Genomic DNA, 21,575 nt, shown 5'->3' on the forward strand with positions numbered 1-21,575 from the left:
TCAGACTACTTACCAAACACTCTGTTTTAACAAACAAATCTTTGGTAAAAATATTTCATTAAATAATCTGATTTTTGTATGCAAAAACTCGTAATTTGTAATAAAAGTACTAAATTTTGTAAAGATGCACATACAATATCAAAAGTTTAAATACTTAACATATGCTAATGTTTATATGAACCCATGTATATTATACTGAATTATCTAAAATGATTGCAAGCTACAGATTTTTAAAGAGAATTTAAATCCTGACCAGACAAGTGTCACTGATGTTTACTGATTTTTCTCACATTGATGATACGTAATCAAATTGTTGAAACTTTGGACACTTATTAAATGGTATCTGGTTTTGGTTTTTTAAAATTTAATTCAGTATTTCACTTTTTGATATTGTGAAATTTCCAAAATACTTTTCAACTTAGAATTCAAATTTATTTTATTGTTAATCAGAAAGCCATTTTATATATCTAGTCAATATCAAGCTTTAATATTTATTTTGACATTTTAACTTGCCAATTACAAAATTCACTACTTCTGGTTATAAACCATGAAGAAACTGACAAACATTTATTGGTGATTCTAAACCTTCTTTCAAAATGATCTTTGTCGCGCTGTATCATGATATTTTTGCTAACAGGTTTTGTGTATTCAGAATATTTTGCTGTCACCTACCATACAGTTGATTAGTATAAGCCATGGAAATGTTTTTTTTTTTTTTTTTTTCTGTGTGATGAGAAATGGAATAACAAAAAAAAAAGACTTGTCTTTTGTAATAAAAAGCAACATTAAAGAGAAAATTGTGAAAATATGTAAAACTGTTGAATGTTTACTAAAATGTATCAGAATGTATTTCATAGAATCAAAACTTCTCAGAAAGCAAGACTCTGGGCTTTTATGAAGGATTGCACCTGCATCACTCAACTTTACAAAATTTGGATGGTCAATTTACAAATCCTGGTTGATACTCTGGCATATTGTCTCGTATTTAGTTAAACTGCATATCAGTTGGATGCTACTGTCAAATTACAATTATTTACTCAAGTTTGTGTAACAAAAGAGAGAAAGAGTTGAACAGAGTTGGAATATTATGTTTTTAACTATCACTATGCCAAAATATTTGTTATTGATACTTTTTATATGTTTATAAAGGTTTTTGTCAAAATTTCCATAGATTAAACTTGTGTTGTTTTATTACTGTAATTATTATTAATAATACGTTCTGTTCTTTGCGACGTGATAAATATATTTATTTAATGGGTTCCCACTGATTTCATAATTAAATAAGCTGTCAAGAATAGGGTGCTGCAATTTATAATCTATTAGAAACATCAGTTATGCATAGTCAGAAGCAAAAAATCTGGTATTTGCCCCCTTTTACTTTCTTGATTTGTTGAGGTGTCAGTAAATTAACTAGACATGACCTTACACACGCTCTCTATCTCTGGCATTCAAGACTTTTTCTAATCTCCTTTACATGGTTAATTACCACCAGTAGAAAGAGAAGGTTTATCTCTGTTTCAATCTGACTTTTATTGTCTTGATTTTCTTGTGTAGAATGTTTGGTCATTAGGTGTGCCTCCTTTCATCATTGTGATACACTCAAACAGCTAATGTAATTTTTTAACCTATTTACAGATTACACAGAAAGCAGGGTATGCTATAGCAATATTTGATATACTATCCTAGTGGTTGATATATTCTTTGTATTTTAATGTACATACTTAAAAGCTAGATAAACTATTTTTGGACACAGATATGATACTTGGTAAGGCTTAGGAAAGAACAGCTTCTGATTTTCACACAAGTTCAATCCTCCAGTGGGTACTATATTCTTTGATTACTATCAAAAGTAAATAACGTGCAAGTATTAATAACTTCTCAGCTTTAGCCCAGTTAGCACTTTGTAAAATAAAACATCTGAACACAACCTGGATTTGAAGTTATGGTGACTGTATTGTGTTATTGTTTTAGCCTGATGGAAATAATTCTGGCTACCAATGTGATATTTTTGCATTATTGTTATAAGGGCTACTTTCTATTAAAACCACAAAAAAGATGTGGAAGGTTGAAGAAAACTACCTTTTAATACAGTAGACTTTTAATGTTTACCAGAAGCTTAATATTATAGATACACATAATAAATGAATAGACATAGTATGTATGTAGTTTGTCAGTGTGGGAGTGATCAGTAATACTGACCTGCTCTGGAAGTTATGTATCAACTTAACAGGAGGTGGGTATGAACAGTTCTTAAATTATGTAGTCTAAATCAATCCAGTCCAATGGTTACAGGCTGGTTTGAGCATGACAAGTAACCAGTTGGAAATGGTGAGACCTCCACATTAACTTGTTGACTGTACTTTCCAGCGTGCAGAACCACACACTCCTGTGTTGCAGCAGGCAGGAGCTAAGAGAACACACTCAGAAAGTAGTAATACCAGTTCAGGGTCAGTAAAGAAGTACAAAACCAACCAGAAAACACTGGTATCATCCCCAGAATCTAGTGATGCATTACCTCTTCACTCGTCATCAGCAGTTAGTACCGTAACAACAGTTCCCTCTTGTTCTCATCTCAACTCAACTCCTAGTAAATACACTGGCCTACTGTCTAGACCTGCTTATGTTTCAAGACCAGTATGTATGTTTGATTTAGACAAACATAATGAAAGAAAATATTTGCTTGTGTTGCTAGTTTGTTTTTTTTCTGTGGGTAGTGTGTTGTTACTTGATGTATATTCAGTCTTATAAACAATCATGCAAATATATTAATTGACTGTTTTCTAGGTTGTAAATATGTTACTCAATTTTTATCAATTTTTTTGAATGAAAGTTAGTTTTGATATATTTATATCTTTCTGAATAATAAAAGATTGACTGTTTATGTCACAAGTACCTTTTAATAGTAAGTTATTCCATCATTTTATGCCTTATAATAATAAATTACTTTTTTGTAATAGTGAATTACATTATTTTTTATGCCTTGTAACAATAAGTTACTTTATTAATTATTTTCTTGTATTTTAAACAATATTCATTTTAAATTTAACTGTACTTACATTGTGAGTAATAATGTTACTTAACTTATAAATAACCTTATGAATAATAGTAAGCTCAGTATCCTTTACCTAACTTACAAGTAGTAGTAAGTTAAGTAACCTCTGTTTAACTTATAAGTAAATAGTAACTTAATCTGAACCTAATGTATGAGTGATAGTAAGTTTCTTAAAATTTTTTTGCATCATGAGCAATAGTATATCACTTAACATAAACTCAAGTCCAATATTATTTGCCCTTTCAATGAAATGTGGACAAGAATTGTGTGGGTTAGTTTGCACTATAACCTTTTGTATATTTGGGGTCTTATTGTTAATTTCTTGATTGAAAGGTTGTTTGTTTAACAATTTCTGTAAGATACTTTTTTTCATAACCTAACTTGCAGTTTCATAAATTCAGTGTGATGAATATATTAAGTTTTTTTATTCAGTTTTTAGGTGTAATTGTAATTTACTTATTTAAATTTTTAATGTATTTCCAGTTGTTTTAAAGATATATAAAGGTGATTAATTTTTGAGATGGAATATAATTTTCCAGAAGGGAAGTTGATTATGTCTTTGTGAGAGCTAGAATTTTCAAGAATGAATATAACTTGAGTCTTAAGTAATATAGAATTTTCTGTGATGAATGTGGATTGAGCCTTGATAGAGCTTGTATTTTCCTGAAATAAACATTGCTTGTGTCAAACAAGATATAAGAATTTCTAGAATGAACATAAGTCTTAAGAGAGTTGGGTATTTCTTTTCTTTGGGTTTTATTGTTGACTGAGTAATTTTAATGTACTATTTTTAATAAGAAAAAAATAATTTGCTATTGGGCTGTACTTACTGACATTTTAAGTTATATGTAAAACAGTGGATTTTTGTTGTTTAAAGGGTAATACGTTGTTGGTAGCATTTTCATATTTTCTGGAATATGAAATTAATGAGCTTAAGCATAATAATATATGAATCATCCAAATTAATTCAGACCAAAAAATTGTCTGTGCTCTTAATTGTTGATTCAGTATGAGATTAACCTGCTTTTAAATGAGCACATAATGAGATACAATTGGTACTAGTATCTAATTTTGTTTGTCTATTAAAGTAGAATTAAAAGGTTTTGTTTAATTATCAGATAACTCCACCCTTAGACATTGAGCAAGTTTCTGACACATTAAGGAGGAAAAATGTGAAACCATCAGATTTTAAAATAGGTTTCCTTGGACTAGGAATCATAGGTCAGGGTATAGTTAAGAACCTGCTCAATTCTGGACATCATCTGACCATATGGAATAGAACACCCAGCAAGGTGAGAGTTGTTTGAAACATTATTAGTGTTATCTTCACATGTGAAAGTAGGAGTTTCACTTACTTGCTGTTAAAAATAAATCACACAGGAAATTATTTCACATCAGATGTAAAACTTTTTCAGAGCTGGTAAGAAATGTTTCAGAAAATATGTACATCTTCCTGGAAAAAAAAAAGTTTTCAGTTTGAAAGTGTGCTATTGTTATATAAAACTGTCTTAAATACCTATAGTTTAAATATGATATAGATGTAGTTTTAAGAAATACTCTATTTATGTGGTTACCAAATGGTAGCAGTAGTAAGTATAAAATTAATTGTGCTTATAGTTTAACATCTTTTTATGGTTTTATTATAGATTATGCAGGTATGCAGTGGTTTATCTTGAAAACTGTATATGTTCTATAGTAATTCCTTTATATGGAATCCAAAAATATTAATTTTTCTCTACCACATGCAGATTTTTCACAAAACTTGTACTTTTACATAAGTGAATTATTTTTATTGAAATCGGGTCACATTTTGTTATGCTTAAAATGTTGACAACAACTGGATATAGATTTCTGTAGACCAGTTGCAACGTGGGAGTCTTGTAGATCGAGAAACATGCTACTAGTATATAAAAGGTTAACAAGCCACGTGATGTAATTTTAGATAGTATTTGTTTGTGAGTGCACTTTAACATTATTTTTTTCTTTTCAGTATTACTTATTTATCTCCATGGCAACCTTATACTTTGTAAATAACTCAAGCTTACTTTGTTATATTTGTGGTAAATTTGATCCAAGTAAGTTCTTTGTCTTCCTGATTTGTAATTTAAAAAAAAAAAAATCTTATGTGATAAAAAAAATTATTATTTTCAAAACTTGCATAGCTGAATTATAGAAATTCATTATTAAAACCAAAACAATTTTAATAAAGTTTAAATTTATGGGCCCGTGTTATTAGTAAAGTTACAAAATAAATTGTAAAGCTCTCATTAATTTACATTTGTTCATCTTTTTCACTTATATTTGGATATATATATATTTGACATCAAGCTTAAGTTAACTTTAACAAACTGCTAATCTCTTAACCATAAAAATGAGCATGATTTGTGTTGGAAGACCTGCATGTTTATCATTAAGTGTTTATGTAATGTCTGTTACAAGTTATTTTGAGGAACTGGTTGAACCTAGTTTGGTGAATATTAATACAGGAACTTGGGTAAATCCAACAAAGCTAAACTGGGATGAATAGTTTTAGCAGACATTTGAAAGCTATACTTTAATGCCATCAGTGAGGACTTAACTGAGTGATGAAAATAGTTACCAAATACAAGGAGTTATTATTACAAGCATGACATTATCAAGTACCTTTACTAGTATAGATGTATGTGTATAGGTGTATAACTTAGAATTTTAGTGTACTGTTTTTTAAATGTTTCAGTGAAATTGGCCTAACTTGAGCTCTAAGAATTAACCACTAAAAATCCATAAAAAGAACACAAAAAAACATCTTCACAGGTTTTTGAACACTGCAAATCAAATAAACACAACATAACCATAGAAAACTTTATACTTATACTAATTAATAATTTAACATCCAACTGCAACACCCCCTACAGTTCCGTATCCATTTATACTCTTGTAGCTAAGACGTATCCATCAATGGGCAGTTGTAAATTCTTTTTTTTTACCAGGAGATGACCTAGGAAGGTCAAAATGTTCTCTGCTTATCAGTAAAAGTGTTACTAACCATACCAGCTGTTCTGAGATACATTTGTATTTCGAGTGGGTTTCTTGAAATAAAGAGTCGAGCTTATTTAATTATCTCTTGTTAATGAAAGTGTTAAGTACAATCTTGTAATATCCAACTGTTGTGACAGTATGACATCTCTGTAGAATTAGCTCTTGCTAGGACCTGAAGGTTTTGATTTTGCATACATAAATATTTTTCTTTTTCTGTGGGTAGTGTTGTTTTTTATATAAAAATGATAAGTGCTAAGGAGTAATTTATGATTAAAATATAATTCAAATTGTATTTTGGTAGTTAGTTATAAACATTCATGATATCTTACACAGTTCAGCACTGTGCTATGTGATATAATCATAGTAATAAAATAATTTAAAATAGTTTTGAAACATTTTTTTTCAGCCATTTAAATTTAATTAACTGGAATATCTACTTGAATAGGGTTAATAAAGGTGTGATTATTGCTGATTCATTTAGTAAGAATTTAAATTAATAACAGAAGTTATGAGCATCAAGTCTTGTAGAAACATGATAGATGACTTTTGTCACCATAATTATTGACTTCTTACCAGCTGTAACATATCTATTTCTAATTAGCAAACCTAAAGTTTGTTTCTGCTAAGCTATAATTGATAACAAACTGATGATTTAGATCTGAATTGTGCTGCAATATGGCAGATTTCCATCTATACTATACCAAAGTATTCTTCAACTTACCTGTACTGTATGAATGTGTTCTTCAAAGTGTTCCCTGACCTCACCTATACAGTACAAAGGTGTTACCAGACTTCACTTGTACAGTACTGAAGCATTCCCTAACTTCACCCATACAGTACCAGAGCATTCCCTGACTTTACAATTACATATTGTTAAATATCAAACAAACCTGCACAAATGTCAACCACCAGTAAATAGGAGCAATATTTTCTAAGTATTTGTAATATTAAGTTAATTTTCACAGTTTTAAATATGCTGATAGTTCCTAGATATGCTTTCTTACATACTTCATACCTGGATTTTAAATATGAGATGAAGAACATTGATCTTACTAAAGGTACTTGGCATTGTGCATATTGCACTTGTGAGATTTTGATATTTGTTGCAATAAATAAAACTTTTTATTTTTATGCAAAAATGTAACCCTTAAACATTTGATAAATCTGTCCTTTTATTAAAGATATTTAAGAAGTCATTATATTTAACAAATACCTGAGTTGTGTAAATTGTACATGCAAGTGTGAAAGTATTAGCTCTGTGCTCAAGGTGAAATCTACATTCTCTTTTTTTAAATCTTAAACACAATTTTCATGGTGGTATTTTTGATACCTCCATCTTTGTTTTCTCACAGTAAATTATACAAGTCTTTCAAATTTTTTCTCATATAGAAATTCAGCTTTTAATTAATTGTTAACAAATTCAGTAATGACATTAAGGATCATTTAGTTAACATTAATTTGTTTTTTATTTTTCCTTCACAATTCTTGGTGTTGAGTCATCTTGTGGGTTAGCTTTGGTCATTTGTTGAAATTTCAGTGTGTCAGGTTGGAATTGAAAACATAAAGATTACTTTATAGTGCAAAGACTTTGTGAAGGCTGGAGCAGTTCAAGGACAGACTCCGAGTGATGTAGTTGCTGCATCAGATATCACATTCAGCTGTGTATCTGATCCACAGGCTGCCAAAGAGGTAATTATCTTTTATAATCTAATGGTTTACAATGTGTATGAAAGTGTAAAATTTTGTGTGATTTTTAGATTTTTTAGTTGAAGTTAAAACTCACACTATACAGGTTTTATTAGGGTTCAAAAGGTATTAGTGTAAATGATCTATTTAATAAACTGAGTCTATTATAACATTTTCAGACATATCATTTACCATGATATTTCTCAACTGAGTTTCTCATTGATTCAGTATATGCTGATGAACACTGCATAGCTTTGGTCATCAGTAGCTTGAAAAATATACCAAATATTCTACACAAATCACATCTTGAAAGTATTAAATAGTGACAAATGTTTACAAAAATAAAAACAATAATTATGTAATTTATTCACAGATACAACAGTTTTTTTGTTTTAAGCACCAAGCTTAGTAATGGCTTAGCAACTCAGTAACATAAAACTCTGTGTTGGTTTGGAGATTCAGTAACATAAAACTCTGTGTTGGTTTGGAGATTCAGTAACATAAAACTCTGTGTTGGTTTGGAGATTCAGTAACATAAAACTCTGTGTTGGCCTGGAGATTCAGTAACATAAAACTCAGTGTTGGCCTGGAGATTCAATAACATAAAGCTCAGTGTTGGCCTGGAGATTCAATAGTGGCAAACATAAGTGTGGTAGTGTTTATACGACCACTGTGTTCAGACGTAAGTAAATTGTATCTGAATATGACAACTAATTCTGGTTCTAATGAATTGGATGTAAAAGTAAGAAGAGTATTTCAGAATATGTTGGGTGGTTCTGTGCAGGAACTTACCCGAATATAACAAACATTAAGTTTAGTAGTGTGTAAATGTTTCACCACTGTATTTGGTTCTTCTGAATTGAAGAATTGAAGGTTACATGAATGAGAATTACTGGACAGTATTTGGTTACATGTTTATTGCTTTTGTAAAATTGTTAGCTCTGACTTTTTTACACCCAAAAATGCCCTTTTAAGAGTTAAGTTTTTTAACAAACAGAAATACCCCTGAATTTCTTCAGAACCATGTGTGATATTTAGCCAAGGGCCCAAGACCTTTTTAGAAATAATTTGTGTGTGACTTTAATTAAAACTGAAATTTTTACATCTTTTTTTTTTGTAAGTACTAAATTTTATAGGCTGTTGGAATACTTTACAAAAGTTCTTAAATGTAAGTTTGGACTTTATTTGTACTTGCACAAGGATACACACACACACACACACACACACACACACACATAGATTTCTATAAATCAGTTGTCATTCTTGAAGAATTAACAGCCTTATGGTATGATTTAGTAAAGTGAGAGACCAAAACTGTTAATAGTTTGATATTTCAAGTTATGGGGTAAACAATATAACACATTACCATATCTGAAATTAAAATGTTTGTTTTGTAAAAAGAAAGAACAGTGAGGAGAGCATGTTAACACTGTTGAGCATTTATAAATGCATAGACTGAAATAATTATAAAATTTCAGGTTTCAAATAGCTTTCTATTAAGTTGTCTGAATCTTAGAATAATAAACTTGGAATTGGATCAAATGTATTACCCAGGTTTGATTGATATTAGTAGTTGCTGATACTTTTCAGATGTGCTCTTTAAGATATTAATTAAAACTTCTTGAATTATGTACATGGTAAAGATTTATTCTAACTTCAGGTCTTTTGTTAGGAAGAAAGTTAGTTGGACATAGAGTGAATATAAATTGATATTTGTTTCTTTGTAGGTAATATCAGAGTTAAATATTTCATAATGATATTTAATATTTAGATGGTATTTGGCAACTGTGGAGTTTTAAGAGAGATAAGGAGCAACAAGGGCTATGTTGAAATGACTTCCATAGATTCTGAAAGCTCTCAGGACATAGCAGAAGTAAGTACAGTTGTGTATATTTTGCTCATTTATAACATTTCTATCAGTTTCTAGGTGAGTTTAAAATATTGTGTATTTTTGAATGTGTGTAATATGGAGAACTAGCAGTGACCTGTTAAATATTTGGGATCAAGCTAATATCTTCATTGCAACAAGATTTCTAGAATAATACAAAAGAATTCTAATTGCAGACACTGAAATCTGTATCTCATTTGTCTTAGGTCTAGCATTAGTTGAGCCTTCATTGTGTACAGCCTATATTTGACAAAGAAGTAAATTAACACATAACTTGTGAAAAGTTTCTGCTTTAGTACAGGTTTAAGAAAACTGTACTTAAAACTATCAATAAATAAGCATATGCTGTTCTGAGAATTAATGTTAGTTCTTTTTAGAAACTTTGACAAGATTTTATATGTTGTACAATACACACACACAATTGTTAAAACAGTTGTTAGGCATATACATTTAGATAGGTGGGTGTGTGCATGCCTCCCAACATTGTTTTAATAGATGTATTATACATAAGTATTTCAGGGTATATTTACATGAAACAGGTGGTGGTTGACTGCAGATTTTGCTGATGAACTCATTGCAAGTTCTAAGACTGTAAAAAGGTGACTAAACAACAGGACATTTGGAACAATATTCTACAATCATATGTTGGTCAACTGATATTCCCAATATGAATGGCTCTGTATTTTTGTAGAAATTCTGAGAAATACTTAAATTACCTAAAGCTCAGTTTGAGTTGTTACTTTTAAAATTCTTTAGTTCAAATTGCACATTTTACTGTCTGTGTGTGTATCATTAGATGACATCAGAGCTGACAGTGCCACTAGAAGATAAATTGTTTTCTATTGCACCAATAAAGGGCACAATACTTCCCTTTAATACCAGGAAGGAGAGTAATGGTTCTTTATGGTGTTATTAGAGGGTGTGATAGCTCCCTGTGATCTCATTAGGTGCTCTAATCAGATAGTTCCTTGGAGAAATGTTACTAAGTAATTCACTGTGATGCCACAAGAAGATGTAATAAAAAGTAATTATGTAAAGACCAATAATAAACGTGATGAATTTATTACACCATGTTAATTCTAACAAGTAATCATATATTTAAGGTGAATTGAAATTACTTTATTATATTATTAATTTATATTTTTGATAAAGGCTTATTTTATTATTTTATAGCACAATAAACTATTTGATGATCACAAATAAAATAATTTTTAATATATATATATTTTAATGAAATATGAGATGACCTCTTGTGACCATTGTTATTATGGACAAGTGTATGATTTTCAAAGTGGTAACGTTGATCTCTGTTGCAGCTCTATTTGCAACATTTCAGACACAGTCTTTATTGTATGTCTTGTTTATCTTTTGTGATAAAGTTTCTGCGTGTTGATTAACTGTAAAGGAGAGAGTTGTTTGATTTGGCCAGTCTTGGTACTGTGAAACTATGTGTACTGTAACTGAAATTACCAGACACATCTTCACAAAATTTGGTGAACAGTAGTAAAAATTAAAACTTGTTCCACACAAAAATCAGAATTTTAAAATAAAGTACTTCTACTGAAGATTTATAAGTAAATTTACAAAGCCTTTACTAAGTCAGTCTTAATGAAAGGTGTTTTTCATGTGAAGAATAGAAATACTTTCATGTTAGTTTTCATATTTTATTTGCATAACCTCTAAAACGTCCTAAATAAATATTAATTTTTTCATCAAAAGTTTGTATTTTCTCTACTCTAACACTAATTTTAGTGTAATCAATAATATAGTTTTTTTAATGTGCACTCATCAGTAGTTTCTATTTACTTGCCTTCAAAGTTTTAACTGTTAGCATTTGTACTTATGGTATATTTTATTTTATGGCTTTATTTCTCTACTTTCTTAACCATAGTAACAGTAAGCCTCAAAAACAACAAATGGAAGCCTATTGGCTCTCTCCTATAGAACTAATGTAAACAGGAGTGATCTGAGTGTTGTGTTTTACAAAAGTGTTCGTTTGAGCTAGTAAAATTGTATATGTTCTGTTTTACTTAGTTATGTTATGCCAGATTTAGAAGTTTAGTATATTTTACCTTTTACTTAAAATGCGTATTACAATAATAAAAAATCAAATGTTTGTTGTACTGAACCATTTGCACTCAAGTAAAATTATTTGATGTTCTTTTCTAAGCCATTGAGATCCAGAGATTTAGGTGACCATAAAAAATTCATGTGGTTTTAAATATGCATTTTAAAACCTAAAAAAAGGCACTAGAATAGAATGTCTAAACACTACTATAATTTGTTTAGCTTAGTAAGTAAGCTATAGGTAGGTTAAAATGACTGTAATATTTGGATCATCAGAGCTGGTAATATCAGCCAGACTGTAGTTAGAGTATTTAAGTACAGTCAAACATGTTGAAATCCCATCTGTACATTATCAAGTTTTTCTGGTTGTATGAGGTTTACAGAAAGGTAAAGTAGAATATTGAAGTAAAGTCATAGCAGCTAAAACTAAAACCCAAATGGGGCCTAGTGGTTAGAAAATTGGACTAGAGATTGAAGGATTTTGGATGCTACCAAACATGTCTTGTACTTTCAACTGTGTATGCATGATAAAGGTGATGGTTAATTTCATTATTTGGTTAACGGTAACTGCTTTAGACTGTAGGTGCTTCCAACTGGCTCCCTTAATTATGGTCTATGATTGAAATAAGGGACAGCTAAGCTTGAAATGTAGGTGTATGCTACTAACTGGTTCCCTTAATTATGGTCTAGTTAAAATTAGGAACAGCTGAGTCTGAAATGTAGGTATCATGGAGATTGGAGGCAAACAAACAATCTGTATTAACTAAAATGTATAATAAATAAAACAGCACAATGACAGTAATTGATCAAGTAAATCAAAATAATTCTAAGTGTATTTTTGTAGTTGAAAAACAACAACTCTTAAAACATAACCAAGTTAAAGGACATTAAATATGAAAGAAACTATGAGAAAACATTTCATGACAAGTACAGTATGCCACTATTATCAATCAATTTTGTTTTCACTGTATTCTTGATTGGTTGGTTGGTTTGGTTTTTCATGGTGCAAAGCCACTAGGCTATCTGCACCTCTTGGTTGGGTAACTTCAGAAATATAATTAAAAAAACAAAACAAAACAGAAACCATCTTGTGCAACATTTGTTGTAGGTTAGTTAATCCAAGTTTAAATTCCTAGCAGAACTTGTCAACACTTTAAACAGTTTTTGTAGTATATATTTATTTTTCAATGTCTGTGGAAGCTTAATTCTCTCCAATTAATTTATACATGTGACACGTAACTGTTATCACAAGCTCACATTTATCACCATTCTTAGAATAGAGTAAAATTGTGATACACATTGATATTCTCTTGTACTAAGGTATTTTTAGTGTTGTTCATACATGAATTATATATAAGCAGCAGTATTCAAGTTTACTATAATATCCCATTGGTCCTGTAATTTTGATTTGCTGCATATGTGAAATGAAACTAAGTAGCTTAAAATGCTATAAAAATTGTTATGACTGGCCAATTCATGCATGACTGATATGCTACACGTATAATGTAGAATTGTTGGAGAAAAGCAACACATAGCAACAAACTATTAAATGCAGTTGATGTTTTAAGAGTTATTCGAGATGTTAGGTCTAAATACAAAGTGGTATAGCATTGTCACCCTAATGATGTTAGTCTCTCTTCCACCCTTTGCTGACAAATATTTAACATTTTCACATTCTGATTTGTTCATACAGGTATTGAAAAGATAATGCTTTGTTTTTGAACAGTTTTCAGTACAGCTAATTATTAGTGTAGTGTGTTGGTACCAGTAAAGTATTAATAAGGAGGAATTAAAAATGTGTTGGTGTCATGTCTTTGAATGTTACTGAATTATAGCCAGTCATTATTGTAGTGTGTTGGTACCAGTTAACTGTTGAAACACTGAGAATTAAAAACATTTGTGGATGTTGTGTCTTTGTATGATAATAGATTAATGCCAGTTATTAATGTAGTGTGGCAGTGCCAGCTAACTTTTGAAACATTGAGAATTAAAACCATTTGTGGGTGTCGTGTCTTTGTGTTATACTGGTTGAACTATAAGAAAACTTACAAAGAACCTAAGCTGCTCACCAAGTATTGTAAAGTATTGGACAGGTAAAGATCACAAACTTCCAGCATCTATTGAGATTAATGGGTTAATTAAAAAGTGGCCACCACCAAGTCCAGACTTTGAACAAACCAAGAATCTGCTGAACTTTATACTTGACAAAAGTACACTAAATGAAGCCTTTTGAAACAGCTTCAAGAAAAATGAAATCAAATTACACTAGAGTTTGAGGAAGTGACATAAAGATGCTAAGCTGCTGGACTGACATAATGTATTTCTGTAATACTTTTGTAACAGTTTCCTGTAAAAATAATGAATATTTTCTGTGTGAAGCTGATATAATGAATATTTCAGAGGTGTACTAATCAACTTGTACGTATATTGTCTGTAGCTGTCATACAACTAACAAATAGAACTGTATGGTAAGACATAGATAAAAAACTGTATGTAGTTTGTGTCATTCCTTTTGAGGCTTGATGTGACCACCACTGTGAGCCACTTCTGTTTCTTACACATTTTTGAATGGTAACTTCATGAGTTGTTTCAGTGAAGCAGGCACTGTGCTTCATGAGTTGTTTCAGTGAAATGGGCACTGTGCTTCACGAGTTGTTTCAGTGAAGTGGGCACTGTGCTTCACGAGTTGTTTCAGTGAAGTGGGCACTGTGCTTCACGAGTTGTTTCAGTGAAGTGGGCACTGTGCTTCACGAGTTGTTTCAGTGAAGCAGGCACTGTGCTTCACGAGTTGTTTCAGTGAAGTGGGCACTGTGCTCCTGAATATTACATAACTATGCTTTGTATACTGTGGACTTACCTTATTTTGTTGCGGATAGAAGGAATAAGTGTATATGTTTGCAGATGAGAACCCTCAAAATCAGATGTATAGCCCATAATAGCAGAGTTGGATAGAAAAAATCTGTCAGATCTAAATAAAGCAACTTTTAACATTAGATATGTTAGCTCATAATATGTTTGTACTGTTTACATTGTTTTTATCTAAGTTCTATATCTGAGAGAAGTTTCTATAAACAAAAATTGACCACCTTGTTCTTTTATCTACAGGCTATACAACTAAGAGGTGGACGCTACCTTGAAGCACCTGTATTGGGGTCCAAAAAACCTGCAGAAGAAGGAAATTTGATTATATTGGCTGCAGGCGAGAAGTCTTTATTTGAAGATTGTGCCAGTTGTTTTCGAGCAATGGGAAAGCAGTCTTTCTTTTTAGGCGAGAAACAGTTTGTTTTGTATATACTAGTTTTATCAAATACTGTTATCACTTTCATATAAAAGTTGAAAAAAAACAAACATGATCTTCTCATTTTCTTGAGTAATTGATGATCCTTTCAGGGTCATTGATATCTCCAAAAGCAATTTCATAATCAAAATGATAGTGTTCTACCTCAAACAGTAATAAATGAACCAAAAAAACCTGACAGTCAAAGTGGTTTTGGTTAAATTGTCATTATTTATTTACTACAAAGTACTGTAAATGGCTCAAAAAGTAAAATTTTACTCAACATTATCTTGTCTTTGTGCTATCCCCATTCTTTTGCAGTAATATCACTGAAAGGATCTTTGAAGTCAACACAGTTATACCTTATAGTATTCAAAATGATCTTGACATTGATTCCAAACTTGATCTCATAGTTAAAGTGATTTTGTTATAATTTTTACTATTTTCTTCTCTGCAGGGGATATTGGTAATGCTTCAAAAAGTAATCTCATACTTAATATGATTTTGGGTACAACGGTTGGCTCTTTAGCTGAAGCCATGGCATTGACAGATAGAGCAGGACTCTCTCAGAAAGATCTTCTAGAAATCTTAGAACTTGGATCTCTCAGCTGTCCAGCAGTAACTGAAAAAGGCCAAGGTGATGATAATTTGGAGTTTTCTTATTTTCAAATATTATTTTGAAAGTGGCTTTTATCTGTTAGGTTGTGTGCTTTGGGATGGTTGTACGAATGATGAAAAGCTAGAGCTACTTACGAGCTGTAAGTTTTATTGTTGTTGTTCTTTATGACTGTATGAATAGTGGGAAAAATTAGAGCTATTTAGTTAGCCATAAAGTGGTGTGTCTTCTAATGGCCATAAAAGATGTGGAAAGTTAGTCTGTTTATATTGAGTTTCATAATGGTATTAAAGTTTGTGTGTTTTATGTTCTGTCTGAACATTATGAAACTCAGTAGAATTAAAGCTTGTGTGTTTTATATTCAGTCTGCATTGAGTTTAATAACAGTATTAAAGCTTGTGTGTTTTATATTCTGTCTGCATTGAGTTTCATAATAGTACTAAACCTTGTGTGTTTTATATTCAGTCTGCATTGAGTTTAATAATAGTATTAAAGCTTGTGTGTTTTATATTCTGTCTGCATTGAGTTTAATAGTAGTATTAAAGCTTGTGTGTTTTATATTCTGTCTGCATTGAGTTTAATAGTAGTATTAAAGCTTGTGTGTTTTATATTCTGTCTGCATTGAGTTTAATAATAGTATTAAAGCTTGTGTGTTTTATATTCTGTCTGCATTGAGTTTAATAGTAGTATTAAAGCTTGTGTGTTTCATATTCAATCTGCATTGACTTTAATAATAGTATTAAAGCTTCTGTGTTTTTTATTCAGTCTGTATTGAGTTTCATAATGGTGCAAAGTTTGTGTGTTTTGTGTTCCATTTTCAGTAAGTCTGAAGCCACTTCTGGAAAAAATAAAATCCCATATGAATGGTTTAAACCTTAGCACTACGACAGCATATTTTAAAAGATTAAAGTTTTGTTTTGTTACTGAATGTATTATTCAGGTTTAGTGATTTTTTAGTCTTGTACTATCTTTTGTTTACAGCTGTTATTGATTTATTTAATACTGTAGTGAAATGTTTCCCTTCTATACAATAATGGAGAATTAAGAAGCTTTCAGAATACTTATGTATTTACCAAAAGTTCACTGAGACCTTAGGTTAGAAAATAGCAGTATGTGGAATCACATTCTGCAGAAACATGACAAAAACAGGATTCATAAACCTTGATGACCAGTTAGAATTTATTGTGGTTTGAGTCTTTTCTCAAAGTTTTGCTACAGTCTTGAAATGTCTCTCTTTTAATGGGGCACAGACCTGCTAAAAAGTTTGTAAGGAACACAGAACATCAGTTTGAAATAGTAAAACAGCAAGTGTCCACATATTATTAAAGTTTTCAAAAATAACTAGTATGATTATATGTAAGCTCTAGACTGCTTCATTACCAATGTCTCATCTAGTACTATATTATTATTGTTAATCTATTATACAGGGTGTTTGGAAAGTCACTGTGCACTTATATATTTATCAACAGACATGTTTCAATATAGAATACAGGAGGTAAATATGAATGACAATTATAAACAATGTTGAAAGTGACTCCTGTTGGCATCAATACAGGCTTGGATCCTTATTTTGTCTCTAAACACCGCTATCAGTTGCTGGCTTGTAATAGGCTGAATGAATGCTGTTATCGCTGCTTTCAAAACTGCACAGCGACTTTCCAAACACCCTGTCTATTTTAGTGAAAATGAATACACTTTAATGAAGTTAAATAAGCAAAATCACAAGGAAAAGACTCCATTGAAAACTAATTATATTAACTTCAAAAACAAAAATAAATTAAACAAAGAATGCTGCACTAATTGTAAAGATTCCAGGGTACAAGCAATGATGTGAGATTATAAAATGTACCTTAGGTTTTGGAGGTGACTGAAGAAGTAGGACCAACATTGCAGTGGATATACACTGTCTGTCGGGCTCGGCATGGCGAAGCGTGTTAGGGCGTGCAATTCGTAATGTGAGGGTCGTGGGTTCACATCCCAGTTGCGCCAAACATGCTCGACCTTTCAGCCGTGGGGGCATTATAATGTGATGGTCAATCTCACTATTTGTTGGTAAAAGAGTAGCCCAAGAGTTGGTGGTGGGTGGTGATGACTAGCTGCCTTCCCTCTAGTCTTACACTGCTAAATTAGGGACAGCTAGCACAGATAGCCCTTGAATAGCTTTGTGAGAAATTCAAAAACAAACAAACAAACAATACACTATCTGTCAGTCTTAATCTCCATTCACCAGTTGCACATAAAAAGTAAAAGAAGTAGCAATAGATATAGAAATCTATTGAAAACAATATTGATGAATATATTTTAAAATTTAACTATATTACATCTTATCCACATATATGGTTTCTGGAATGGAAGTTGTATGTACTTAATAAAAATAAAATTATACCATATAAAATTAAATAAATACCATACAGATTTATCATTTTATCAGTTAAAAACTGAGATTCAAGAATTGGAAGAAAAATGTTATAATTCCCATTGATAAGGCTAACTGTAATATTGGTATCATTTGTAAAATGTTTTATACATGAATTATGATAAAAGAAAACAATAGCACACAAACATTTAAACTTGTCAGTCAATCCAAAGATACAGTAACTAATAATTTCATTAAAGCTTATAATAATCTTTATGCTATTCCCAAATTAATTACATCTCCAATTAAATTTAGATTTATTTCCAATTCAGTAAGAACAATTATCAAACAACTGGCTATATTATTAAATAAATTACTGAATATTTTACTTGATAAAATAAAAATGTAAGTGTTAATAATTAAAAACATACTTTTTGGATAATAAAAAATAATATATTTTAAAATATCTAAAAAACTGTGAAAACAAATGAATAAAATTTAATCATTTGATTTTACCACATTGTACGCTACAATTTCATTAAAATATTTCATCTTTTTCTTAAATTTTTAATATAACAGTTCTGTTATCCTTTTATAGAGCTGGAAAAAGGAAAAAATTAGCTCCAAAAACATAAGATATATTAAATTTCTGTATTTATAATAACATACTTTCTCAATAAACAAGTTGTTAAACAAGTGATAGGAGTTCCAATGGGAGCTAACTATTCAACTTGTGTGGCAAATTTATATTTATATTACTATGAAAATATATTTATTGACAACTACACAAATCCAGATATTTTTACCTTAACTTATAGATATATAGATTATTTAATTAGTGTAAATAATGTTGTTAACACTGTTTATCCAGCAGAATTAGAAATTGAAAATACTCCAATATCTAATACAGAAATATATTATTTAGATTTGGAAATTAAAATAATTGCTAAGTATATCAGTGTAAATATTTTTGAATTAAAATATTTTGCTTTCCAATTTATGGTTTACCCTCTTTTAATAGTATACCCTTCTGTTGTAAACATTATAACTTTGGAATTATTTGGATATTCTAAAATTTGTAATTACAATATTTTATCAGTAATGTTAATACTGATACAAAAAGTAATAGTTAATGGATTTAATAAAGAAACTTTAAATAAAATTATTAAACTATTTTATAACAAATATTAGAATGTATTAAATATATATAAATAAATAAAAATTAGAAATTTTAAATAAAATTTCTAATAACTATTTGTAGTAAAGAATAAGGTCATTTAACAACTTGGCACTACTTTAAGCAGATGTATACCTTGCCACATATAAAGGCTTGTTTGGAATACAGTAGTCACAGAAGACATGGTGAAAGGGTGGTGGTTTGGAGCTATATTAGTTTGTTTGGATAGCTGGATGGGATGCTTCATGCTGGTATATTTTGTTTGCTCTGCAACCAATTTGTGCTTTGCTGGGAGCTGGAGTGTTAACTTCAAGAGCTAAGTTTTGAACTTACTTTTCCTAGAGCACCAACATTTCACTCTCCTAATTTGTATATCTATTGCTACTTTTTTATTTCTTATGTGAGACTGGCAAATGGAGGTTAAGACTGATAAATGGTGTATCCCCACTGCTGCCAGGTCCTACCTGTGAAGTCATCTCTAAAACCTAGGGTACATTTTATAATCTCACATTATAGCTTGTATCTTGGGAACTTTTCAATTAGTGCATCATTCTTTGTTTAATTTATCTTTTGTTTCAACTCGTTTTTTAAGTTATAACAAACTAATATATAGATTGTTCTTTTTAATTTTTGTATAGCTATTGTTGAGGGAAGTTTTGGCACAAATATGCCATTACAACATATGCAGAAAGATCTACGTTTAGCATTAGCTATTGGAGACCAATTGGAGCAACCTTTACCTCTGGCTGCCACAGTGAATGAGGTTAGTTTTTAAACCCAGTCCTTTAATGTACAAGCTTTTATGATCACCTCCTATTCTAGCAATTGTACTGAAATATTTAATTTTTAGACATATAATAAACAAATTTTCAACTGTTGTAATGTTTTGGGGATAAAATAGAAAAATATGAAACAAGATATTTGCAGGAATTGTATTATTGCTGTGAGTCTCTTAGACGCAAGTCAATTTTAGCTGTGTCTTTGAATGGTGTTATTTGCTTTGAGCCTAGTTTTCAAACCCACGTAAGTCAGTTTTAGCTGTATTTTTCAGTGGTGTTATTTGCTCTAAGCCTGTTTTTCAAACCCACATAAATCAACATTATTTGTCTTTAACTCTCTTTTAGCAGGCTCACTCAATATGGCCTAAAAACTGGTTCTGCTCACATAAATATCTATTCTTATACTAGGGAAATTTTTTATTTGTTTTTTAATATTGCATTATAAAATTAAGAACATGATGTATATGATATTAAAGTGTAAATTATGAACTGTTTTTTGACAGTTTATTTGTAAACCATGATAAGAAAGTAGTGTAATTAAATGTTTAATGTAAATTGTTAAAACCTTGTTACATATACACAAAAGAATGCCTGTTGTGAGAGAGTTGAGTGGTGCTTTGTTAAATCCTCTCCAGAAATGTAGTTTTACAACTGTCCCTGAGGTTTGAAGTGTCGTGATTTAAAAGTGAACAGCTAACGGAGCATTTGAAGCGATTAAACATAATATTTGTGACACTAATCATGACAACACAGATGTTTTTGTTTCTTTTCCACATTTCTCTTAGTTTTTCCATTTTGAACTCCAAATCAGTAGAGTGGTAACAATAGTGTTTCAGATATACTCTTTTGTGTTACACAAGTCACTGCCCAAGAGATCTTTCCTTTAATAACGTAATTTATTGATATAAGACTTTAACATATACAGGTTACATATGATGGTTATGTACTATGTATAGTTGTGTATTTAATACTGAGAACTATTATTTCAAAATATGTTTATTTCTCATACATGGACATTCACAACACAACAATACAAAGGTAATGCTTTAATCATACAAACACTTTTTCACTGCTGATTGTATGTAATAGTTTAGATTAGGATATATTGCTCTGCTGTGCATTTTACTTAAACCATACAAACCCTTTGTTTACCTGTGATGGTAATTTATATTAATAATCTAGAGTTTTTATACTACTGAATTTGGTGTTGTCTCCCTTGAATTTTCAAAGTTCATGAACTGCATTAGGAAAATGCTTCAAAGTTATTTTTGAGACACCTAAAGCACAGAAGTTCAAGAGTGATTGGCCTGTTAATGTAACTGTTATACCTGCAAAAGGTATTGCATGAATTCTCATGCATCTTGTAGAGAACTTACCGTGTTAACTTGAATGTATGAATAATGCAGAAACAAACCCCTTGAAGAAACTTCCTCTAGTATGTTACTGCTAAGTTAGGGATGGTTTGTGCAGATTGTCCTTGAGTACTTTTGTGCAAGATTCAAATCAAACCATTTATTTCATTAAAAATAATGAAATAAAACTTGAATAAACCTTGCTTAAATGTTAACAAATCATACCCAGTTAAAAGTTTAACAAACATAATCTTAATAATGCTGTCGTTGGAGGGTATTAGCAGCAAGAAAACTCATGCACAGAGGA

General features: G+C 30.5%; 1 protein-coding gene across 3 annotated transcripts in view; it reads left to right on the top strand.

Annotated features, from left to right (window-relative positions):
• LOC143240936 (cytokine-like nuclear factor N-PAC) overlaps nt 1-21,575 on the top strand; it is a 33,272-nt gene that overhangs the window by 8,138 nt on the left and 3,559 nt on the right. For 2 of the 3 annotated variants that reach the window (XM_076484204.1, XM_076484203.1), the window contains 7 exons: nt 2,368-2,634; nt 4,171-4,344; nt 7,649-7,759; nt 9,528-9,629; nt 14,817-14,979; nt 15,446-15,625; nt 19,776-19,900. In XM_076484204.1, the coding sequence (XP_076340319.1) occupies nt 2,368-2,634; nt 4,171-4,344; nt 7,649-7,759; nt 9,528-9,629; nt 14,817-14,979; nt 15,446-15,625; nt 19,776-19,900 (1,122 nt within the window). The remainder of the gene's footprint in view (nt 1-2,367; nt 2,635-4,170; nt 4,345-7,648; nt 7,760-9,527; nt 9,630-14,816; nt 14,980-15,445; nt 15,626-19,775; nt 19,901-21,575) is intronic. The other variant, XM_076484205.1, reaches the window with a different exon arrangement.

Source organism: Tachypleus tridentatus, chromosome 13 (assembly GCF_004210375.1).
Source record: "Tachypleus tridentatus isolate NWPU-2018 chromosome 13, ASM421037v1, whole genome shotgun sequence".
Taxonomy (NCBI): domain Eukaryota; kingdom Metazoa; phylum Arthropoda; class Merostomata; order Xiphosura; family Limulidae; genus Tachypleus; species Tachypleus tridentatus.